Here is a 24,734-nt window from a genome sequence, read left to right as displayed (position 1 = left end):
GCCATCTGATGTTATATCATTTTGATACTCTTGTTTTTCAGCAGTTTATCCTCTATGCTCTTCAGATTGAATAATTTCTGTTATTCTATCTTCAAGTTCATTAACTCTTTTCTGTAGCGACTAATCTGCTCTTAATCTCATCTAGTAAAATTTCATTTCAGATATTATGTATTTAACTTCTTAAATTTCTGTTTGGTTGTCTTCATGTATAATAGTTCCATTTTTATGCTGAGAAGCCCTGTCTGTTTACTGTTTATGACCAGCTTCTTTCAGTCACTGGGCAATTTATAATCATTGTTTAAAAGTCCTTGCTTAGAATTCTAGTTTCTGATCCAGCATGTAAGAGCTTTGGAAGTTGTTACTCCCATCCTAACCAGAAAAAAGCTGAACAAACTGAAAAATCAACAACTCTTCTTAGATGTATCAGAGAATTAAAGTCACAGGCAAACTCCTGTCCCCAAAATTGGTGAGTCAGATAGCCAGTTACAGAGAATCCCATCTTAATGGAACAAAAACCCATGAACAGAAATCACCACTGTAGCCAGTCTTGCAATAGGAAAACTTATAATTTTTGAATTCCTGGAGACTCAGTATGGACAGATGTGTTAAAAATTCCTGGCAGGGGTGAAGAGGGTTCTTAGGGGATCCCATACTTTCATGATTTTCACTTCCAAGGGCCCTCGCAGGTTCTTTCAATGAAAATTGCAGAAAAGCCCCTCATACTTCCAGATAGTGGGGAGGTATGTAGCCATTTTGAAATACATCCAGAGCATTCTGTCCTTAACAAAATATGCTTCAGTAGAAACTATCTTACCAGTGCCTCACTGACCTGGGGGGAAGAGAAATATCCAACTCTAGCCTTCTATATGGGGGAAATAAAATATCCGTTATCATACGTTATTAGAGAATTACAAATTAAAACAAGATAACCACTGTATACCTATAAGAATAGCTATAATCCAAAACACTGACAACAGCAAATGTTGGCAAGATGTGGAGCAACAGGAACTCCCATTCATTCCTGGTAGGAACACAAAATAGGATGGCCACTTTGGAAGACACTTTGGTAGTTTCTTACAAAACTGAACATATTCTTATCATATAATCCAACTATCACACCCCTTGGTGTTTACCCAAATGAATTGAAAATTTATGTCCACACAAAAACCTCCACATACAGCAGCTTTATTCATAATCGTCAAAACTTGGAAGCAACCAAGATGTCCTTCAATAGGTAACTGGATAAACAAACTGTTGTCCATTCATACAATGGAATGTTATTTAGCAATAAAAAGAAATGATCAGTGAAGTCATGAGAAGACATAGAGGAACCTTGAAAGCATAATGCAGGCTGAAAGAAGCCAGCCTGAAAAATTTACATATACTGTATGATTTCAACTATACGACATTCTAGGAAAAGAAAAACTATGGTGACAGCAAAAAGATCTGGGTTGTCAGGGGCTCTGGGGGACAGAGGGAGGGACAGGTAGGTAGAGCACAGGGGATTTGGGGGGCAGTAAAAATATTCTGTATGATACTAATGGTGTATACATGTCATTATATATTTTTCAAACCCCATGTACCACACCAAGAGTGAACCTTAATGTAAATAATGGACTTTAATAATGATATATTAATATTGGTTCATCCGTTGAAACAAATGTACTATAGTAACACAAGATGTAAATAACAGGGAAAGCTGGATGGGTGGTGGGGGGAGGAAGGGCAGTATGGAAACTCTTCATACTTTCTGATCAGTTTTTCTGTAAACCTAAAACTGCTGTAAAAAAAATAAAGTAACTTTTTAAAAAATTGCCTACTTATTCAGACATTTCAATTATCTTGGGGTCTCTTTCTATTGGCTGATTTTATCTCTTGATTGCACATTACATTTTCCTGATGCTTTGCCTGTCTAGTGCTTGTTCCTCAGTGCTTGAAAAACTTGCTTCATGTATTTTAACCAATTTTACAGTTGTTTTCAGAAGGAAGAGGGTAAGTTCTACTCTCGTGGTCTCAGTTGACATTAAAATAGAAGCTTTCAGCCCCGGCTGTACATTTGAATTACCTGGGAAACTTTAAAAAAAGATCAGTGCTGAATGAAATCCAGACCTAGGGAACTTTTTAAAAAGTTCTCCAAGTAATTAACGGGGTTAGGGTATTCCCTGAAGAACTGTGCTAAAAAGAGTGGGAACTGAAATTTGGCTTCTCCTCCTTGGAGTCCAGTTGCATCTGCCTGTAGAAGGAGCATGTTTTTGAAATTTATACTTTAAAGCTGCCATATGGATTAGCAGGATCCTAGATTCTAATATGTACCCATTACCCTCCAGTAAGGAAACCAGAGTGTCAGTGAATTCTTATTAGCTTTTATTGAGATTTTAATATCATAAAATAGTATTCTCAACAGCATTGGTGGAACTTATATTCTAGTAGAGGGAAAAAGTTAGGAATAGCTTGTATAGCCATTCTTTTACGCTTAAAGAACCTCTTTACAATGATGCATTATTTACTCAAAACATTATGAAGTTTGCATTTTTAAGAAGAGATATTTATTGCTTAAACTACTTGATCTGATATTCTTTGAGTATAACTATGTAAATGTGTATTTTCTAAATAAAGTGAAAGTACCTTCTGGGAACATATTGCTTATTTATGGTATATAATTTGATACTTTTATATTTTGCAAGGTTTAGGCAGACTTCCAGTTTGACTATAAGCATAAACAAAATATTTTATCGCTTTTATGTGTATATATACAAATCATGTCTAGCACTTTCAGTAAATAAATCTGTCTAAGTGGGGGGTGGTGTCTCACGCCAATAATGCTAACATTTTGGGGGCTGAGGTGGGTGGATCACTTGAGCCCAGGAGTTCAAGACCAGCCTAGGCAAGATGGGGAAACCCCATCTCTATGAAAAGTACAAGTATTAGCCGGGCATGGTGGCATGCACATCATTTTCTTTTTTTTTGAGATGGAGTTTCACTCTTGTCACCCAGGCTGGAGTACAATGACACAATCTTGGCTCACTCTAACCTCTGCCCCCTCACTGGTTCAAGCGATTCTCCTGCCTCAGCCTCTCAAGTAGCTGGGATTACAGGCACCCGCCACCATGCCCAGCTAATTTTTGTATTTTTAGTAGAGACAGGGTTTCACCATGTTGGTCAGGCTAGTCTCTAACTCCTCCCCTCAGGTGATCCACCTGCCTTGGACTCCCAAAGTGGTAGGATTACAGGCATGACCCCTGTGCCCAGCCAGTAGTGTGATTTTTTTTTTTTTTTTTTTTTGTGAGACGGAGTCTCGCTCTGTCGCCCGGGCTGGAGTGCAGTGGCCGGATCTCAGCTCACTGCAAGCTCCGCCTCCCGGGTTTAAGCCATTCTCCCGCCTCAGCCTCCCCAGTAGCTGGGACTACAGGCGCCCGCCACCTCGCCCGGCTAGTTTTTTTGTATTTTTTAGTAGAGACGGGGTTTCACTGTGTTAGCCAGGATGGTCTCGATCTCCTGACCTTGTGATCCGCCTGTCTCGGCCTCCCAAAGTGCTGGGATTACAGGCTTGAGCCACCGCGCCCGGCCAGTAGTGTGATTTTTAATGGGTAATTTTTTTTCTTTAAATATTTTAACCATAATCTTTGATGTTACTATTGGAATTGTTTTGAAGCACCACAGTAGTGTCCATATATGACAGTGAGCTTAATACATGTTGTGTTTGTTCTGACTGTTTCACCAACTAGCATTCCCTTCATCTCTCTTCCTCTACTTGGGTCTCCATAGCAATATTTAAATTAGGCTGGTTAATATGCAATGATCTCTAAGTGTTCAAGTGAGAGGAAAAGTTGCAAGTTTCTCAGTTTAAATCAAAAGCTCGAGATGATTAAGCTTAGGGAGGAAGGCATGTTGAAAGCCAAGATAGATTGCAAGCTAGATCTCTTGCACTAAACAGTTAGCCAACTTGTGAATGCAAAGAAAAAGTTATTGAAAGAAATTGAAATGTGTCTCTAATTGAATGATAAGAAAGTGAAACAGCCTTAGTAGTGATGTGGAAAAGGGTTGAGTGGTCTGGATAGAAGATCAACCTAGCCACAACAATGCCTTAAGCCAAAGCCTAATCCAGAGCAAGGTCCTAACTCTTTTCAATTCTATGAAGGCTGAGAGGTAAGGAAGCTACAGAAGACAAATTTGAAACTAGCAGAGATTGGTTGTTGAGGTTTAAGGCAAGAAGTCTCCATAACATAAAAGTATGAGGTAAGGCAGCAAGTTCTGATGGAGAAGCTACAGCACGTTTTCCAGAAGATGAAGGTGGCTGCACTAAACAAAAGATTTTCAATGGAGATAAAACAGCCTAGTAGAAGAAAATGCCATCTAGGGCTTTCATAGCTAGAAAAGTGAAGTCAGTGCATGACTTTAAAGGGCAGGCTGGCTCTCTTGTTAGGAGCTAGTGTAACTGTTTCCTTGAGGTTGAAGCCAATACTCATTTACCATTCCTAAATTCTAGAGCCCTTGAGAATTATGCTGTTCTACTCTGCTGTATTAACAACAAGGCCTGGGTTACAGCACATCTGTTTACAGCATGATTTACTAAATATTTTAAGCCCACTGTTGAGACCTACAGTTCAGGAATAAAAAGATTCCTTTCAAAATATTATTACTCATTAATATTGCACCTACTCAGCCAAGATCTCTCATGGAGATATACAAGGAGATTAATGATGTTTCCATGCAGACTAACACAACGATCTATTCTTCAACCCATGTGATCCATGAGTCATTTTGACTTTCAAGCCTTATTACTTAAATACATTTTGTAAGGCAATGGCTGCCCTAGATGGTGATTCCTCTGGTGGATCTGGGCAAAAGGAAAACTTCTGGAAAAAAAATCACCATTGTAGATGCCATTAAGAACATTCATGATTCAAGGAAGGAGGTCAAAATATCAACAGGAACAGAAGTTTGGAAGAGGTTGATTCTAACCCTCATAGGTAACTGTGAGAGGGTCAAGACGAGTGGAGAAAAATAACTGCAGATGTGGTGGAAATAGCAAGAGAACTAGAATTAGAAGTGGAGCCTGAAGATGTGACTGAATGGCTGCAATCTCATAATCAAACTTGAATAGATGAAGAGTTGCTTCTTATGGGTGAACAGAGAAAGTGGTTTCTTGAAATAGAATCTACTGGTGAAGATGCTGTGAACATTGTTGAAATGACAACAAAAGATTTGGAATATTACACAAACTTAGTTGAAAAAGCAGTGGCAGGGTTCAAGAGGATTGACTCAATTTTGAAGTTCTACTCTGGGTAAAATGCTGTTAAACTGCATCACATGCTAGAGAGAAATCTTTTGTGAAAGGGAGAGTCAATTGATGCAGCAAACTTCATTGTTGTAATTTAAGAAATTGCCATAGCCACCACAACCACCCTGATGAGCAGCTATCAATATCAAGGCAAGACCTCCCAGCAGCAAAACCAGCGGAAGGCTCAGATGATCATTAGCATTTTTAACAATAAAATATTTTTAAAGTATACACATTGGCTTTTTTTAAAAAGGTATAATGCTGTTGCACACTTAATAGATGACAGTAGAGTGTAAACATAACTTTTATACACACTGGGAAACTGAAAAAATTCGTGTGACTTGCTTTATTGCAATATTCACCTTATTGTGGTGGTCTAGACCCTAACCCATAATATCTCCAAGGTACGCCTATACTAAACATACTTTAGCCCTTTGATAATGATTTAGTTGTTGTGAATTTTATTTAATGTGCTCAACTTTAATACACTGGTATTCCATGTTATTAAAAATGCCAGGATATTGGAATATCCATTAAAAAATCTCAAGTATTAATTTTTTATTTATTTTGTGTGATCTTTTAGAGGGGAATTCTAGGCTTTTTTTTAAGGACGGATATTTTTTCATCACGTTCTCATCATTTCTTGTAACTACTTGTGTACTTACCTCTAATTCTTCATTTTTCTTTGTCTAATTTGCTCTTTTAATGTGGTGTGGATTGGTAAAGCAAATAACTGAAACCAAGTGCAGTTGTATCAACTAGTAAGTATTAATCAGCTTTGTAATGAAACAATTGTATGGTATTTTGCTGTGGGTTAGTACAAGGACGTAAAAAACATTTGCTCAGTAAACATTTGCAAGGTGCTTATTTTTTTCAAGGTAGCATAGGTATTAGATAATCTATCAGATATAAACCCTGCACTCAAAATTAGAAACTAATCTGAATGTACACGTATAGAATTGTAATATAAATACTGTTAGCAATTTGAACAGCATTATTATAGTGAACACAGATACAGGAGTATGTAACTCTGTGAAACATTAACAAATACTTATTTTGAATGCTTGGCTGTTTTCTTCCTCCTAGCTTTTGAATAATTGATGTTGCCAAATGAGTTTCTTTTTTAATTGGGCACAATTCATTTTTTATAAACATAAAAAATGCATGCCAAAATATATGCATATACAAAGCAGTAATATATATATTCCCCGTATTTGAGGTTTAAATTTGTAAATTTAAAATTTTTTTTCTGTGTCAAACTTTTGCCTGAAAATAAGCTGTATTGCCATCAGGTGGCAGTCATACCTTAGTTATGGCCACACACTACAGTTAATACCCTTACTTGTAATAGCTACAGCATGATAATTATGCTGAGGGTGAATTTAGAAAACTTCATTTGGGTGCATACAGGAAAGGAAAGATTTCTGATAACAAGGAGTCTTAATTTAGAAAGGAAAAGATAAGTGGTTTGGAGTACAAGATTTGGAGTTTCTCAAATCTTCGTTTGAATCACAGGTTTATCGCCTACTAGCTATGTTATATTGGCCAAATAATTAACCTATTGTGTCTTTGTTTCCTCACCTATTAAATGAAGATAATATCATCCTAGCATTTTTATTTGTTTTTTCTTCATCATTCAATTTGACATTGAGTTTTTATGTAGTTTAAGTCAAAGAATGAGAATAAAGTTTTCAGTATAGAGACTATGAGGTAGAGTACTGTCAAGAAATGATCGTTATTGTGGGACTTGAAGGTAGAGAGAGAAGGAAAAGCAGCTAGCGCCAGTTTCTTAGGTCCAGCTGCAACTGCAGGAATCCAGATAACTTAAAGATGTGTTTTTTTCATGCTTTATAGCCCCAAAGGAAATCATCTTAATAGCCAGACAGGCTGTTATTTTTTCTCATCTTTCCTTTAATGTTGGAGAGGAAAAAAAGAAGCATTTGGACCACATATGAAAGTAAAGATACAGAACGCATCCTTCTCATTGATATCTTCTTTCCCCACTTCCCTCATTGACTTGTTTGTCTGAAGACCCAGGTTTATCTGCTTAGGGAAACAAGTTTAGTAAGTCAGAAATTCATCTGGCCAGATATTGATGATAAGTAAAATAGGTCTCTAATTTGTTGGACATTTAAAACCAAAGAATCCTAGATCTTACTTTGTTTAGAAAATAATTGTAGATGTAATATAATTTCTCCTCTCTGTACTGTCCAAATAAGACATCTTTTCCAGCTTCTAACTGTTGCCTAATTTTGCTCCAGTAGCTGACAAAGCTTTTCCTTTCATAATTGAAAATGAAAGGGTTAAAATACAAATACAATGGAAGAAATGTTCAGCTAGATTCAACATGTATTTACCAAGTACTTGATTCTGTAATATGCCAAGCTGCATGTTTTGGGGGGATGCAAAGGTCATCAAAACATAGCCTTTTTTTTTTTTTTTTTTTGAGATGGAGTTTCAATCTTGTCGCCCAGCCTAGAGTGCAGTGGCGCCATCTCGGCTCACTGCAACCCCTGCGTCCTGGGTTCAAGTGATTCTCCTGCCTCAGCCTCCCGAGTAGCTGGGATTACAGGCTCCTGCCACCATGCCCCACTAAGTTTTGTGTCTTTAGTAGAGACGGGGTTTCACCGTGTTGGCCAGGCTGGTCTCGAACTCTTGACCTCAGGTAATCCATCCACCTCAGCCTCCCAAACTGCTGGGATTACAAGTGTGAGCCACCACGCCTGGCCCACAGCTTCTATTCTAAAGAACATTATGCTTCAGGAGGGGACACAATTCACATATATAATTATTTTTAAGAAACAAGGTGGTAAAGGCTATGGTGGTAATCATAATAGCTTGTATTTATATATGCTTTCCAGATTTATTTTATTTTATGCAGTACAAAAATACATTGCTTTGGCAACACTGAAGAGGGAGAAGGGAAGTTTAATTCTGACAGGTGATTATGGAGGGCCTAATGGAGGCTGTTTCTCTCCTTCCCATAAGATGCCGGATTGACTTTTTAAATATCTCACGTTGTTAATACTCTCTTTTGGAATTTTTTAGGTACGCAGATTTTCTGAGGCATTCTTTTGTTTTGAGCATCCAAGAGAAGCTGCCATTGCATACCAGGAACTTCAGTGAGTAGTATAAATCCAAAATTAAAATGATTTTATTTCCTTTTACATAAGATACCTGTCTCAGAATTTATCAGTGACAGAATATACAGTATTAATATAAGAAATTAGGAGAATTTGAATTTCAGAAATCCCATCTTTAATCAAAGTAGCTTTCTTCTTATGAGTTACTTCACAAAAGTCCCATACTTTACATATAAAGAAGCATAATGCACTGTATTCCTCCTTCCCTTTTTATCAGATCTACCATAATCTTGGTAGTCTCTTACAGCTTTGGCTCTAGCCTTCCATTTGGCCATATTCTGTCTGTATTTTCACAGGTCAGAATTTCTTATGTTCATCCTTTTTTATTATAGATTTTCATAGATATTGTTTTCTGTAATTGTAAATGATTTACAATTAAAATATCCAGAACAAATGCCTTCTGTCTCTCCTACTGAGTAGATTCAGTCCTAGTTTCCTTTAAAGAATATTTAAAGGAATATTTAGAATATTTAATTAATATTAAAGAATATTTAGAGGACATTATGCTGAGCGAAAAAAACTAGACATTAGAAATTGAATACTGTATGATACTACTTATATGAAGTTATAGAATAGGCAGAACTAAGATGAAAAAAAGACAGGACAGTGGTTTTCTTGGCATTGACTTGGGCTGGATTGGGAAGATATGAGAGAACCATCTGAGTAGATGGAAATGTTCTGTATCATATATCCATTTGTCAAAATCATACAGCTAAGATTTATATTTTAGTGCATATAAATTATACCACCAAAAAATCCTATAAATAATAATAGAGTATCAAGGTAGGTAGTGAGTGCTGATAAAAAGGACACATGTTAATTGTTGAAGTTCAGAGGTATGTATGTGGGGTATTTTATACTATTCTTTGATTTGTTTGAAATTTTCCAAGACAAGGTTATCTGTTTTAACTGTTTTGTATTAGAAAATTATACATCTTGTTTTAAATAGCTGTTAATTTTATTTGTCAATATATGTTAAGTAGAAACAGTAAAAATGAAACATGTATTTTTCCCAGCACTAGCATCAAATAATTACTAGGCAGTTAAGCTTTTGTTATTTCTCTTATATGTGATTTGCAGCAGATTAAGAAGTTGAGACATTAAGCATGGAAATTCACTTTGAAATAACATAAGAAAGTATAGAAGAATATAATGGAAATTACATAAATAATTAGCAGTCTGTAATTTAATAAGTCAATAATTTATTGCCAACAAACCATCATTTTCATTTTACCAGTTTTTATCGCTGATCAAGCAGCTCTTTCATAAGAAGATTATGTCTTACAGATGGGGAATAGGGATGGAGGAGGGAAGGGGAAAGGGTAGAGTCTATAAAGGGGAGTTGGGTATAATTTCTTAAAATTACCATCTGACTTAAGGAATATTTTTCAGTGCTCAGAGTCATCTACAGATGTGCACCGCTATCAAAAATACTTCCTTCTGCAGTTCTCTTCCACCCTTACCTATTGAATGTAGTGAATTAGATGGAGATCTCAATTCATTACCTATAATCTTTGAAGATAGGTATTTAGATTCAGTTACTGAAGGTAAGTGTAATCTAACTAAAATATACAAGCTATGTGTATAGTTTTCAGTATATTCTTCCTAATATACATAAAACCATTCCCTAATGTGGAATAGTTTTTTTCCCTCTCTGGTTTTATTTATGTTTGAGGATATTAGAAAGTTATAGTTAGAAAAAGAATCATATGAGTTCTCACACTTTGTTTTAAACCTGAATCTTTTTTTCTTTGGATAAAAGACTTAGATGCACCCTGGATGGGAATTCAGAATCTTCAGAGATCAGAGTCCAGTAAAATGGATAAATATGAGACTGAAGAAAGCTCTGTAGCAGGACTTTCTAGCCCAGAGTTGAAAGTCAGACCTGCTGGTGCCTCCAGTATTTGGTATACAGAAGGTGAAAAGCAGCTAACAAAATCTCTAAAAGGAAAGAATGAAGAATCAAATAAATCGAAGGTTAAGGTTACTAAGCTTATGAAAACAATGAAATCTGAAAACACCAAAAAATTAATAAAACAGAACTCTAAGGATTCTGTGGTTTTGGTAGGCTACAAATGTTTGAAAAGTACAGCATCAAATGATCTCACTAAATGCTTTGAAGGCAATCCTTCACATAGTCAGAAGGAAGGTCTGGATCCCACAATATGTGGATATAATTTTGACCCAAAGACCTACATGAGACAGACAAGTCAAAAGGAAGCTAGCTGTTTGCCAACTAATACAGAGAGAACTGAACAAAAGTCTCCAGATATTGAAAATATGCAACCAGACCAGTTTGATCCTTTGAACTCTGGCAACCTAAATCTTTGTGCAAATTTGTCCATTTCAGGTAAACTTGATATCTCCCAGGACGATAGTGAAATTATACAAATGGAACACAATCTGGCATCCAGAAGGTCATCAGACGATTGCCATGATCATCAAACATCCCCATCTTTGGGAGTTAGAACAATTGAAATAAAGCCCAGTAATAAAGATCCTTTCAGTGGAGAGAAAATTACTGTCAAACTAGGACCTTGGACAGAGCTTCGACAAGAAGAAATACTTGTGGATAATTTATTACCCAACTTTGAGTCCTTAGAATCTAATGGTAAATCTAAATCTATAGAAATAACATTTGAAAAGGAAGCTTTGCAAGAAGCAAAGTGTCTTTCTATTGGAGAATCATTAACTAAATTAAGAAGTAATCTACCTGCCCCTTCTACAAAAGAATATCATGTTGTAGTAAGTGGAGATACAATTAAGTTACCAGATATTAATGCCACATATGCCTCATCTAGATTTTCAGATTCGGGTGTTGAAAGTGAACCAAGTTCTTTTGCGACACATCCAAACACTGATTTAGTCTTTGAAACTGTGCAAGGGCAAGGTCCTTACAATAGTGAAAGATTATTTCCTCAGCTTTTGATGAAACCTGATTATAATGTAAAATTTTCATTAGGAAATCATTGTACTGAGAGTACAAGTGCTATAAGTGAAATACAGTCATCTTTGACATCCATAAACTCTCTACCTTCTGATGATGAACTGTCACCTGATGAAAATTCTAAGAAATCTGTTGTACCTGAATGCCATCTAAATGATAGCAAAACTGTATTAAATCTAGGAACGACTGATTTGCCAAAATGTGATGATACTAAAAAGTCAAGTATCATTTTGCAACAACAGAGTGTTGTGTTTTCAGGGAACTTGGACAATGAAACTGTAGCAATACATTCCTTTAATTCAAGCATTAAAGACCCTTTACAATTTGTTTTTTCAGATGAAGATACTTCCAGTGATGTGAAAAGTAGTTGCAGCTCCAAACCTAACTTGGATACTATGTGTAAAGGCTTCCAGAGTCCTGATAAATCTAATAACTCTACAGGGACAGCAATTACATTAAATTCAAAACTGATTTGTTTAGGCACTCCTTGTGTCATTTCAGGTTCCATTTCTACTAATACAGATGTTAGTGAAGATAGAACTGTGAAAAAAAATAGTGATGTATTAAATTTCAAACAAATGTATTCAGAAATCCCTACAGTTGAAAGTGAAACTCATCTGGGTACAAGTGATCCTTTTTCAGCCAGTACTGATATAGTAAAGCAAGGGCTTGTGGAAAATTATTTTGGTTCTCAAAGCAGTACGGGTATTTCTGACACATGTGCTGTCAGCTACAGCAGTGCATTTAGCCCTCAGAAGGAAACTTCTGAAAAAGAAGTTAGTAATCTTCAGCAGGAACAGGGTAAAGAGGATGAGGAGGAAGAGCAGGATCAACAAATGATTCAAAATGGGTACTATGAAGAAACAGATTATTCAGCTTTGGATGGAAGAATAAATGCTCACTATACAAGCAGAGATGAACTAACGGAAGAAAGACTTATAAAATCTGAAAAAATAAACAGTGACTATCTGAGAGATGGTATAAATATGCCTACTGTCTGTACTTCTGGTTGTTTGTCCTTCCCATCTGCACCACGAGAGTCTCCTTGTAATGTTAAATATTCTTCCAAAAGTAAATTTGATGCCATTACAAAGCAGCCAAGCAGTACTTCTTACAACTTCACTTCTTCAATTTCCTGGTATGAAAGTTCACCAAAACCTCAAATACAAGCGTAAGTAATGAAACACAATAGTATCTGCTGCTAAATATATACATATGGGGTGTGTGTGTGTATATATATATGTGTGTGTGTATATATATATATATATGTATAATCACAGATAGTGCTAAAGCATTGAGTGTCTATTTTGTTGTCTGGTTTCTGTAATACAAAAAGTGCCTATTTGGTGACTCTCCAAAAAGGAGAAATGAACATAATATACCCTTGGCCGGAAAGACCTATAGTTCCTGAATGATTGTGCTGTTCTGCTGTTCTATAGGCTAGACATCCCTGATACAGATTTTCCAGTGGTAGTTTTGTGTTAGAAGTATGGAATAATTGAGGTTAAAACCCTTTTTTCATCAGTCCCTCATTTCTTCTCCATTAACTTCCCAACAAAAGCCAAGTTTTATGAGTTTATCTAGGAAATAAGAACAATATTAATTAAATGAGTAACAGGGTAATGGAAACTTCTTAAACTTACCAGATGCTGATTGCCTTCAGCTAAGTCAGTGGTTTCCAAAATTGAGATTTCATGTACCAGTAAAATATCCAGAAAAATCTGGGGATAATACAAGTTTACCAGTGTGTACTGGTTCTTAAAATATTCTACTGCCTCAGCCAGATTGAGTCATAATATTTGGGGTAAGAGGTCTGAGCATGTATATATAGAAAGAGATTTTTAAAGTTCTCAGATTATTCTGATTTATACACAAAAATTAAGATACATAGAGTCTAAAGCTAGTGAAACCACTGAGGTTAACAATGACCAATTAAAAAATTGTAATATGCAGGGAGAATAAAGTTTGTATCACCATCTGGTTACTTCAGACTGAGTCATCAGAAAGCAATGATCTCTCATATAGACTCTATATGTTTTCACCCAGCTTATCCTACTCAGTTTAATGTTTATCAGGTTCCTCTTCCAGCTTCACTTTATCAGTCCAAATGATGTATATTCAATAGTTAATAATTTTTGATGTTTGCAATCCCCAAATTGATTAGATTGTCCATCATTGCAAACGAGTATATACCACTAATTGTATGTAGTCATATTCCCCTCTTCATTCTGCTCCTTATTGGTATTTTTAGAGAAAAATACAAATAACCTAATCTGCTAAATACTATAACTACCATTCTCAGTGTTATATTTTGTAAATCACTCCTTCCCTTCCACTTACGCAAGATTAAAAAGGAGCAAAGGGGATAAGATTTGATTACAGGATAAACATCAGATTATCACCTCTCCAATCCCTCTCCCAGCTTTTCTGTGCATACAGTATTAAATTTTGCAGAAAGCGTAACTCCACTCAGAATGTTTTCTTAGTTGATTTCAAGTTTAAAAGAATATTTTCAAGTGATTTCAGGTTGAAAGTGTTCATTGTGTTTGATAGAATATATAGTACAAATAGTAAAGAAAATTACTCTCTGGTTTCTAAATCACTTAGGTAAGGCCACATATTTTTGTGGTTTTAAAACCAAATATTGTTGGGTTTCCACTTCTACAATTCTCTAAATTCAGGAGACTCTCTTTGGTTCTAACAACTGAATATGATCCTTAGTAAAGGGTATCTTTTGTATTTTACTTCAGCTTCCTTCAGGCAAAAGAAGAACTGAAGCAACTAAAACTTCCTGGGTTCATGTACAGTGAAGTTCCTCTGCTGGCATCCTCAGTACCTTATTTTAGCATAGAAGAAGAGGATGGTTCTGAAGATGGAGTGCATCTGATTGTCTGTGTGCATGGTTTAGATGGTATGTGACATCTATTGATGTAACCCAGAGCAACTCAATATATTTTTTTCCTGGTCTCATTTAGTTTCATCTAATCTTTGAACCAAAAAAAGATTTTTAATTGCTTAAATTAATTGAACCTTAAATGCATTCTGAAACAGAAATATGCTTAATTTTACTTATCTTAAGTGTAGTATTAGACTCCTTCGTAAGTAAACTTTCCGTGGAACTGACACGTGCCAACATTTTATTTAATTTTGGATTTTTTTTTTCATTATACTTTAAGTTCTGGGATATACATGCAGAACATGCAGGTTTGTTACATAGGTATACACATGCCATGGTGGTTTGCTGTCATCTACATTAGGTACTTCTCCTAATGCTATCCCTCCCCTAGTCCCCCACCCACTGACAGGCCCCGATGTGTGATGTTCCCCTCCCTGTGTCTATTTGTTCTCATTGTTCAACTCCTACTAAGAAGTGAGAACATGTGGTGTTTGGTTTTCTGTTCCTGTGTTAGTTTGCTGAGAATGATAGTTTCCAACTTCATCCATGTCCCTGCAAAGGACATGAACTCAGTGGATTTTTTTTTTATCTTCTCTCTTATTGTTGGTTTTGCCAGCTGTCACCTCATGGCAGTTATTTTGTCTCCCTTTGATAGTCTTTCTGGTTCCCTTGTACTTGGCTGCTTTAAACTTTATGTGTTAGAAAAATCAGTATTTCTAGAAGTTAAAATTTCATTAATTAAGATATAAATTAAATTCGAAATACAGGTACCTGCCTTTAGTGCTGGGGTTTAATGACAGCCGTTTGGTTACTCAACAGTTTTTTTCTAGATGTAGGAACTGTTAGAAGATGCCAAATTTCTCTAGACCAATGCAATATTACTGTATTACAATGAGATTCTATAGCAACAAACTGGATTTTTGCAGATTATGAAAATATTAAACAAATGTCCCTGGTACTAAAATTAGCATAAAACTGTAGATTTTTCTTTAAAAAAAAAAAAAAAACAGACTCTCAAGAAATAAAGCATTCTCAATGCTAACTTTTCTTCCCTTTCCCCGAATAATAAAGTTTTCAAAGAATTATCCTCCAAGAAAGACTTCTGGACCCAGTAGAATCTCTGGCAAATTCTTTTTAAAACATTTTAAGAAGCAAATTATCCCTATGTTACATAAATTGTTCTAGAGCAATAGAGAAAAAGGTAGAAAGCAGCCCGTTTTATTCCTTAAAGTTAACCTAACCTTGTTACCAAATCCGATAAAGATATCACACCAACACCTGCCCTCAAAAAACAGTAGACCAATATAACATAAATATGCTTAATGAACTCAAATATATTTAACAAAACTCTAGCACTTGGAATTAATATACTAGGATTAGTTACTGTAACAAATAAGGTTTATTTCCCAGAATGGAAAGATAAGTAAGTATAAAGAATTTTAGTAATAAAATACCCTACATCAGCAAATCAAGTAAGAAACTTTATACAATTTAATAACCATTCCCAATTATTAAAAGTAAGCACAAAACTTTGATCTCAGTCGGATTAGTCTGTTTCCTTAATGTGATTAAGCATATATATTTCAAGCCTATGGAAAACTTATAGTTTGTAGTGAATATTAGAGGTACTACTTTTAAAATGAAGAATAAAACAATTACCTCTGTCAATGCATTAAATCATAAAATTCTAAAAGGTAAATATCAGGTAAAATAAAAATTCAGCAGTTGATAGTGACGTGTTTATACTGCTAGTAAACCAAAGGAATCCACTACATTATTTTTGAAGATAATTATTTTTGTATTTATATATGAGAGGAATTCAGAAAAAATGTGGAAAAATAAATTTTCCAGGCATGGTGCTGGACGCCTGTAATCCCAGCTACTCGGGAGGCTGAAGCAGGAGAATCACTTGAACCCAGGAGGCAGAGGTTGTAATGAGCCAAGACTGGGCCGCTGCACTCCATCCTGGGCAACAGAGTGAGACTCCGTCTCAAACAAACAAACAAACAAAAATTGTGGGAAAATGGAGTTAAAAGATAAAAATAGAAATATAAACTTCATTTCTCAATATAAACTCTGTCTACTTCAAGACACCTTTGTAAGCAGTTATGTTTCTAGGACATTTCCAAGAACTGAGGGTCCTGGGAATTTAGCCATGTCAGTGCCTTATTTTTTACTTAAAAACCAAAGAAAAATGGATCCCCTTTACAGAGCTTTTAAGATAAGAAAACAAAGTAGTCACAGGAACCAAATCAGGACTATAAATCAAAACTCTCACAAAATTGCCCCCTTCATGAGAGTAATGAGTAGGAATATTGTCATAATGGAGAAGGACTCTCTGGTGAAGCTTTTCCAGGCATTTTTCTGCTAAAACTGGCTGATTTTCTCAAAACACACTCATGATGAGCAGAAATTATCATTCTTTGGTCCTCTGGAAAGTCAAGAAACAAAATGCCTTATACATTCCAAACCACTGTTGCCTTGACCTTTGCTGTATTAACTGGTCCACTTTTGCTTTGACTGGACCACTTCTACCTCTTGATAGCCATTGGTTTGATTGTGCTTTGTCTTCAGGATCATAGTGGTAAAGCTATGTTTCATTTACTGTTACAATTCTTTGAAGAAATGCTTTAGGATCTTGATACCATTTGTTTAATATTTCCATTGAAAGCTCTTCTCTTATCTGGAGCTAATTTGAGCACAATGGTTTTGACACCCATTGAGTGGAAAGTTCAACTTTAATTTTTCGGTCAGAATTCTGTAGGCTGAACCAATTGAGATGTCTAAGGTGTCAGCTGTTGTTTGTGCTGTTAAATGTCAGTCCTCTTTAATTAGGGCATGAATAAAATGAAGTTGTTCCTCACAAATTGATGTGGGTGGTCTACTGCTGTATGCTTTATCTTCAACATTGTTTTTTCCCTTTTTGAAACAAGTTATCCATTTGTAAACTGCTGATTTCTTTGGGTCATTTCCCAATAAACTTTTTGTAAAGCCTCAATTATTTCACCATTTTTCCACTGAAGCTTCACCATAAGTTTGATGTTTGTTCTTGCTTCCATTTTAGCAGAATTCATGTTGTTTGATAAGGTTTCTTTTCAAACTGATTTCTTTTCTTTTTTTTTCTTTTCTTTTTTTTTTTTTTTTTGAGACGGAGTCTCACTCTGTCGGCAGTGGCATGATCTTGGCTCACTGCAAGCTCTACCTCCCGGGTTCACGCCATTCTCCTGCCTCAGGCTCCCAAGTAGCTGGGACTACAGGCGTCTGCCACAACGCCCGGCTAATTTTTTGTATTTTTAGTAGAGACAGGGTTTCACCCTGTTAGCCAGGTGGGTCTCGATCTCCTGACCTTGTGATCCGCCCGCCTTGGCCTTCTAAAGTGCTGGGATTACAGGCGTGAGCCACTGCACCCAGCCTCAAACTGATTTTGTGCCTCAAACTAGATTCTATTCAGACACGTTATAACAGATTAGTATGTGTTTATTTTGGTGTGAAACATTTTTGAAACCCATACGTAGATTTTTTTATGATGCGCTTTCCATGAACCTTTTGAAGAACACTTGTGTTCTGTATCTGTATTGTAAGTATATGTGTGAATGCCTTTTGAGTTAATAATTATTAAAATAAACTTTCTTAGATGTTTAAATGGATTTTTATTTTTCTCAGTCTGTGCCAGTATCACCAAAGGAAAGTCAACAGAGTAAATCTAAAATGCATTCAGAGTTTGCTATATGATTACCTAGAATGGTGATGGTAAGGCACCATTTATAGCTACTGTAGCCAGCAGTCACCAAAGTGATGTGCTAACAGTTTGATAAATACACTGTTAGATAGAAAAGTGAAAGCCACCAAAACTACCTAAAAAACAAACTGTTGGCCAGGCATGGTGGCTCACACCTATAATCCCAGCACTTTGGGAGGCCAAGGCGGGCAGATCACAAGGTCAGGAGATCAAAACCATCCTAGCTAACACGGTGAAACCCCATCTCTACTAAAAATACAAAAAATTAGCTGGGCGTGGTGGCATGCACCTGTAGTCCCAGCTACTCGGGAGGTTGAGGCGCTTGAACCTGGGAGGCAAAAGGTGCAATGAGTCAAGATCGTGCCACTGCATTCCAGCCTGGGCAACAGAGCAAGATTCTTTGTCTCAAAAAAGAAAAAAAAACTGTTGAATTGACATTGCCTGGCTAATAGAAATCAACTTTGACATAAAAATTGAGAACTCTATTTCATAGTACATTGTCTATTCACAAATGGCATAGGCCATAAGCTTGTCTCTAAAAACTGTAAAAATATATGATGGTGGACTTTGTACCTTTTACTTTATCTCATCCTTTAAATATCATTTTTCATTTTTTAGGAAACAGTGCAGATCTTCGATTAGTAAAAACTTACATTGAACTTGGACTGCCTGGGGGAAGAATTGATTTTCTTATGTCTGAGAGAAATCAGGTACAATATGACAGTGTTTTCAGTGAAAACAAACATTTTGTACCAGTTTCTACCTAAATTTTGACTTACTACAAAATGCCTGTAATAGTAGAAATAGTTTTTCTGATTTCTATGAAATTTGATGTAAATATATATCCAGAGGAAATATATATGATTTACATTTTGACTTATGATCTCTTCACATATGAAACATTTCTAGAATTTCACATTTCTATAGAAATATTTCATTAATTAAACCATTGTAAACATCTTATGTTTCATACTGGTAGTGATCTAAACAACTAAATAATGCAAGTATTTTAAGAACACTGAACCTTTTTTTCCCCTAGAAATTTAGTCTCTTTGCTCATTTTAATATAACAAATATTACACTCACCAACTTCTCTAAAAAACGTTGGACTTAACCATATTTTCAGTACCTAAATTAAAAATAATGTTTATATTGTTAGTTTTTCTTGTGATTATACATATTCCCAAATATAATATATGTGCTTTGCTTTCTTTTTAGAATGATACTTTTGCTGATTTTGATAGCATGACTGATCGTCTTTTGGATGAGATAATACAATATATTCAGATATATAGTCTAACAGTCTCCAAAATAAGGTATCTTCTTTAATATTATTCAATTTATTTTTATATTTCCATGAATTAGAGAAAAGTTAAACAGAATTTGTGGTAGGGTTGCCCTATTCTGAAATGTAGGAGACTACGACTCAAATTAATTTACAGTGAAAAAAAGTAAAGATTTTAGGGAAAGATTTGTATGAAATGTCCAAAAAAGCATTATCTGTAGAGAAGAAAGTAGGTTAGAGCTGGGGAAGATGAGGGATGGTGGGAATAACTAAAGGATACAGGATTTCTTTTTTAGGTGGAAAAAAGGTTCTAAAATTGATTATAGTGAGTTACAACTCTGTGAATATGTAAAGGCTCTGTGACTTACATATATGTATATGAAGCAACAAAAACACTTTCAAAGTTTGTATACTTTTTTTTTTGAGGCAGGGTCTTGCTCAGTCACCCAGGCTAGAGAGCAGTGGCGCCATCTAGGCTCACTGTAGTCTCAACCCCCTGGGCTCAGGCGATCCTCCCACCTCAGCCCCCCAAGTAGCTGGGACTATAGGCATGCGCCACCATGTCCAGCTAATTTTTGTAGAGATGGGGGTTTCTCTATGGTACCCAGGCTGGTCTCGAACTCCTGCGCTCAAGTGATCCTCCCACCTTGGCTTCCCAAAGTGCTGGGATTACAGACGTGTGCCACCTTGCCCAGCCACATTTTATGACTACTGTATATGTTTGTGAGTCAGTTTTCCACAAGCAAGACATGATGATTACACCAATATGAGTTTCATTATTTAATTAGATCTTGTTAATAGATGTAGGAGAGAAGAGTCTTTGTTTCAAAAAGGGTAGAATAAACTGACTACATTCATCTCCCATCTAGGTTAGAGGAAGAAGCTGGTTCTGCTTACTGTAAGCTTTTGGAGAGTTTGTTTCCAACTTGAAGTATAGGGAATAAGAAGAGAGATAAGCAGTTTTTACCTAAAGTCATTTTTTAAAAAACAGAATTCTGTTAAAATATGAGAGAAGGTTCAGGTTTGTTGGTTGAAGAGATTATTTTCTTGTAATTATTCATTTATGGATCTTAAAATCTTGTTTAGCTTTTATTCGTTTATTATTTTATGATGAGAAAAATAATATTTCAACTTATTTATTCCTCCTCAAAAGTATTGTCTTTCAGGTTAGATTGTCAGTTATAATCAATCATTTCCAAAAGTGTAATCTGGTTGATTGTAAACTGTTAGCTACCATCAGAATTCCCACCCCCACTACTTTAGGAAGTTCAGTTTGGGAGGGAAGTTTGTCCTGAGCTTCTCACAAGATACATCTGCAAGCTGGTGTTTAGACAGCTCTCTAGCTGTTTTCTTTCATTGCTAATTGTCCCCAGAGAATCTTATACCCTCTATTGTAAAATAACAGTAAGTAAACAGGCTCTTTTGATTTAAACCAGGGGTCCCCAAACCCTGGGCCACAGACTGGTACCTGTCCGTGGCCTCTTAGGAACCAGACCTCACAACAGGAGGTGAATGGCATTGGGGTGGGTGAGCAAGCATTACCCCCTGAGCTCCGCCTCCTGTCAGATCAGTGGTGAGCATTAGATTTGTGAACCCTATTTTAAACTGCACATGCAAGGGATCTAGGCTGTGTGTTCCTTATGAGAATCTAATGCCTGAGGTGGAATAGTTTCATCCCAAAAGCATCCCCACAACTCCGTTTGTGGAAAGATTATCTCTTGAAACTGGTCCCTGGTGCCAAAAATGTTGGGGACCACTGATTTAAACCATTTCATAATAAAAGTGGAGTGCTAGCTACATAAATACTATTCTTTTTGCATAAGCGAAGATTTATAATAGGAAAATGCACATATTTTAACCTGTGCCTTGAAAATATTGTTAGTCAAAACCTGTCCATCTTTGAAGTATAGACCAGAGAATAAGAGAAACAGATATATGCTTTCTCCAAGTTGTCCTTTATAAATACAATTTCATCATTTTGTTTGAAATGATGAGTTAATAAGTAAATAATTTGTGTATGTACCTAAGAAGGCAAATAAGTAATCTAGTCATTATATTATTATCTTTAGTATGTATTTATATCTAAGCAGTTACAAACTTTGAGTAAAAGTTTTCAGATTAATATCTTGTTTCTATAAACATTTAAATTATATAATAATGAGGATCTTCTATACATTCTCACATTTTTTCCTTCAAAATGTGGTATATCATTTCAAAGTAGCACTATACTTTTATAACATTAGAAATTTTCAAATTGTTAGTATTTACATCCATTTTATAGTGGACCAGCTTTGATTTTTGTTTCTAAATGCTGTGAGAAAAATAACTTTTTTTTTCCCTCTTAAAGCTTTATTGGACATTCATTGGGCAATTTAATAATTCGTTCAGTGCTTACAAGGCCAAGGTTTAAATATTACCTCAACAAACTTCATACTTTTCTCTCTCTTTCTGGACCTCACCTTGGTACACTCTACAACAGCAGTGCTCTTGTTAATACAGGTAAAAAGTTTTATTCTGTATTAAAAATATGGAATAGAGAAAAAATGTGAACTTAGTATTTTCTAGTGTTTATTTTAGAACCAATTTGTCATACACTGGGAATTTCATGAAACAAAAAAATGTAGCAAATTTTCTGTTTTGTTATGCACATGAAATAAGTTGATAAAAGTCATTTTGGAAAATGACTTGTCTTATATTGAGATGGCATTTGTCAAAACTCACAAGAGCATTGTTTTCTTTTTTTCCATTAAATTCTAAATATTTTTAGTAAAGTTTTATCTTATAAACTATTTTGTCATTCCATTACTTGAACAGATAACAAACACCTACATTTAATACATTATAAAGTTATAACATTTTATATAGAATATTAATCCTAACTTTGGTTCGAAAACAGTAAAGAGATATTATGAGAAGTTAATATGAAAGTTAAGACCCAAATTTTGATTAGTATTTATATTCTCATCAACAAATATTTGGAACTTGATTTGCCTTTTTTTTTTTTTTTTTTTGAGACAGTCTTACTCTGTCGCCTGGCTGGAGTGCAGTGGCGCGATCTTGGCTCACTGCAACTTCTGACTCCCTGGTTCAAGCGATTCTCCTACCTCAGCCTCCTGAGTAGCTGGGATTACAGGCATACGCCACCATGCCCAGCTAATTTTTGTATTTTTAGTAGAGACGGGGATTCACCATGTTGGCCAGTATGGTCTCGATCTCATGACCTCGTGATCCGCCCACCTCGGCCTCCCAAAGTGCTAGGATTACAGGCACGAGCCACTGCGCCCGGCCTTGATTTGCCTTTTGTTTGGCTTGGTTTTTCCCTTAGATTTTTACCAAAATGATTTATAAGTTAGTCAATGATTCCCATTGTGAAAATAAATTGTATTTAACTCTGTCTCTTTTCATTGATCCCTGAAAATCTTATTTCTGTTTCCTTTACCACTTCCTTTTAATAACAAACCATACCATTTTTTCTGTATCCCATTTCAAGTTGGTGATTTACAAATACAGCCAGTTCTAGACTTTTACAGTTTGAAAAAGAGGAAATGAGAAAAATGAAGTCCTTAAATAATGTGTAATAGAACCCAACATGAATAGAATGTAGTACTTTGAATTTCATTCTTCACTAAACTTTTTCCCAGATATGTTTCCAGCTATCAGATTTAACCAATTAAAGGATTGTTTTCCCACTCTTCTCTTCCTGTTTCCCTGCCTAATATTAGAAGTAATGAAAATGGAAAGGAATATTTCATCGTCTTGAACACTAACTTGAGTGATTAAGATTTTGCTTAATTTCCTTAAGAGCAAGATGCATTTAAATATGGGTTACTGATAATATAAAAAAAAATTAATATAAAACAAATGATATTCAGCTGTCTTTTGAAAACATTAAACAATTTTTCATTCTAAGACGTGGTCCCTTTGCAATTAGTCTATTATGTCATAACTCAACTGTAATTATAGACTGATCATTCTGCATAGGCATTTGACCTACTGCTATATTTGAAGTTTTTCTTCATCTGCTTCTTTGTCATTTGAACGAATATATCTAAAGGTATGATTTTTCCAATTTGTTCTTCATATGCTATTATCTGTTTTATTACTGAATGAAATAGAAATAGCAAGCCGTTCATCAGCCACCATTAATTCATAGTTAACCTAAGCATGCATGTTTATAAATGTTATCAGAACATGGAAATATTTTCCAAATGTATTTTTGATTAGCCAGCAAAAATGCTAATTTAGGCAGTCATCTTTTGAAGTGAAATATGTATTAAAATGAATAATCTTAGCACATGTTTCTGTATGTTTCATTTCATACTTCTATGTCATATATGACTCTCTAGGTCTCTGGTTTATGCAGAAATGGAAAAAATCAGGTTCGCTTTTGCAGCTGACATGTCGAGATCACTCAGACCCTCGCCAAACTTTTTTATATAAGCTTAGTAACAAAGCAGGTAAGTATATAACAGTTTGGAAAATATACATGTGAAAACTTCTTAAAAAATAAACATTTAGCAAATAAATTATCAACATGTCCTTCTAGTGATTAAAAAAAGAAGTGTCATTCTACTGTAATTTCCTAACAATGAAATAGCAGACTCACAACTGAAACTAAGCAGTTGAGAGATTTGTTTAGTCTTTTTCACATGACTGTATTTCTCTTTTGTGAGCTACTTTGAAATTGCCCGAAGAATTTCAACATTTGTAATTCAGTGCCAGTTTTGTTAGTCTCTGTTTTTAAACCATGTTTCTGCATGTCCTATCCCCGCTGTTCTAGCTGTCTCCCACCCCAATCCTCACCCCTTTTTATAATCTGCCACGTTTTTCTACCTTCATATTTTATTGTATTGTATTAGATTAGATTAGATGGCTAGCAAGCATTTCTGAAAGTGTCAGAAACTAAACTGCTAACGATTATCCTTTCTACAATTCTCACTACTGGATGAATCTTATTACTTATTTCATATTAACTAATTATTAATTATATTCCCCATTTTGCATATATATTCCAGGCTTTTACAACCTAAAGTTCTCAACTGCTCCTTTGCCATTCTTACTCTCTATAAATAACCTTACTTCTGACCTTATGCTCTCCCTCAATTCATCCTCGTACATCTTCCCAGCATATTTTTTCCAGTGTCCTTTGAAATCCTTATTTGAGGGAAATTTCAGACTGCCTTTATTTTCTTCAAAGAATGTTATCGCTGCTTACTTCTGAAAGTGGAGATGTAACTGAAACAGATTTTTTTTTTCCCCTCCTCGCCCCCATGTCTTCACTCCCCCGGCTATAGAGTGGAGTTTGGCAAACTTTTTTTAAAAAAGGGCCAGATAGTAAATATTTTGGCTTTGTAGACCATACAATCTCTTTGCAACTACTTAACAATATCATTGTAGTATGAAAACAGCCACAGAAAATACAGAAACAAATGAGCATGACTGT

At 35.4% G+C, this 24,734-nt stretch overlaps 1 protein-coding gene across 3 annotated transcripts in view; it reads left to right on the top strand.

Annotated features, from left to right (window-relative positions):
• Positions 1 to 24,734, top strand: part of FAM135A (family with sequence similarity 135, member A) — a 151,958-nt gene that overhangs the window by 106,175 nt on the left and 21,049 nt on the right. For 2 of the 3 annotated variants that reach the window (XM_011957042.1, XM_011957043.1), the window contains 8 exons: positions 8,330 to 8,403; positions 9,817 to 9,971; positions 10,775 to 12,542; positions 14,122 to 14,282; positions 18,625 to 18,716; positions 19,225 to 19,322; positions 21,639 to 21,790; positions 23,638 to 23,748. In XM_011957042.1, coding sequence (XP_011812432.1) covers positions 8,330 to 8,403; positions 9,817 to 9,971; positions 10,775 to 12,542; positions 14,122 to 14,282; positions 18,625 to 18,716; positions 19,225 to 19,322; positions 21,639 to 21,790; positions 23,638 to 23,748 — 2,611 coding nt within the window. Of the gene's footprint in view, positions 1 to 8,329; positions 8,404 to 9,816; positions 9,972 to 10,186; positions 12,543 to 14,121; positions 14,283 to 18,624; positions 18,717 to 19,224; positions 19,323 to 21,638; positions 21,791 to 23,637; positions 23,749 to 24,734 lie in introns of all 3 variants that reach the window. The other variant, XM_011957041.1, reaches the window with a different exon arrangement.

This window comes from Colobus angolensis, unplaced genomic scaffold (assembly GCF_000951035.1).
Source record: "Colobus angolensis palliatus isolate OR3802 unplaced genomic scaffold, Cang.pa_1.0 Scaffold431, whole genome shotgun sequence".
NCBI lineage: Eukaryota > Metazoa > Chordata > Mammalia > Primates > Cercopithecidae > Colobus > Colobus angolensis.
This window is presented reverse-complemented; position numbering and strand designations above follow the sequence as displayed.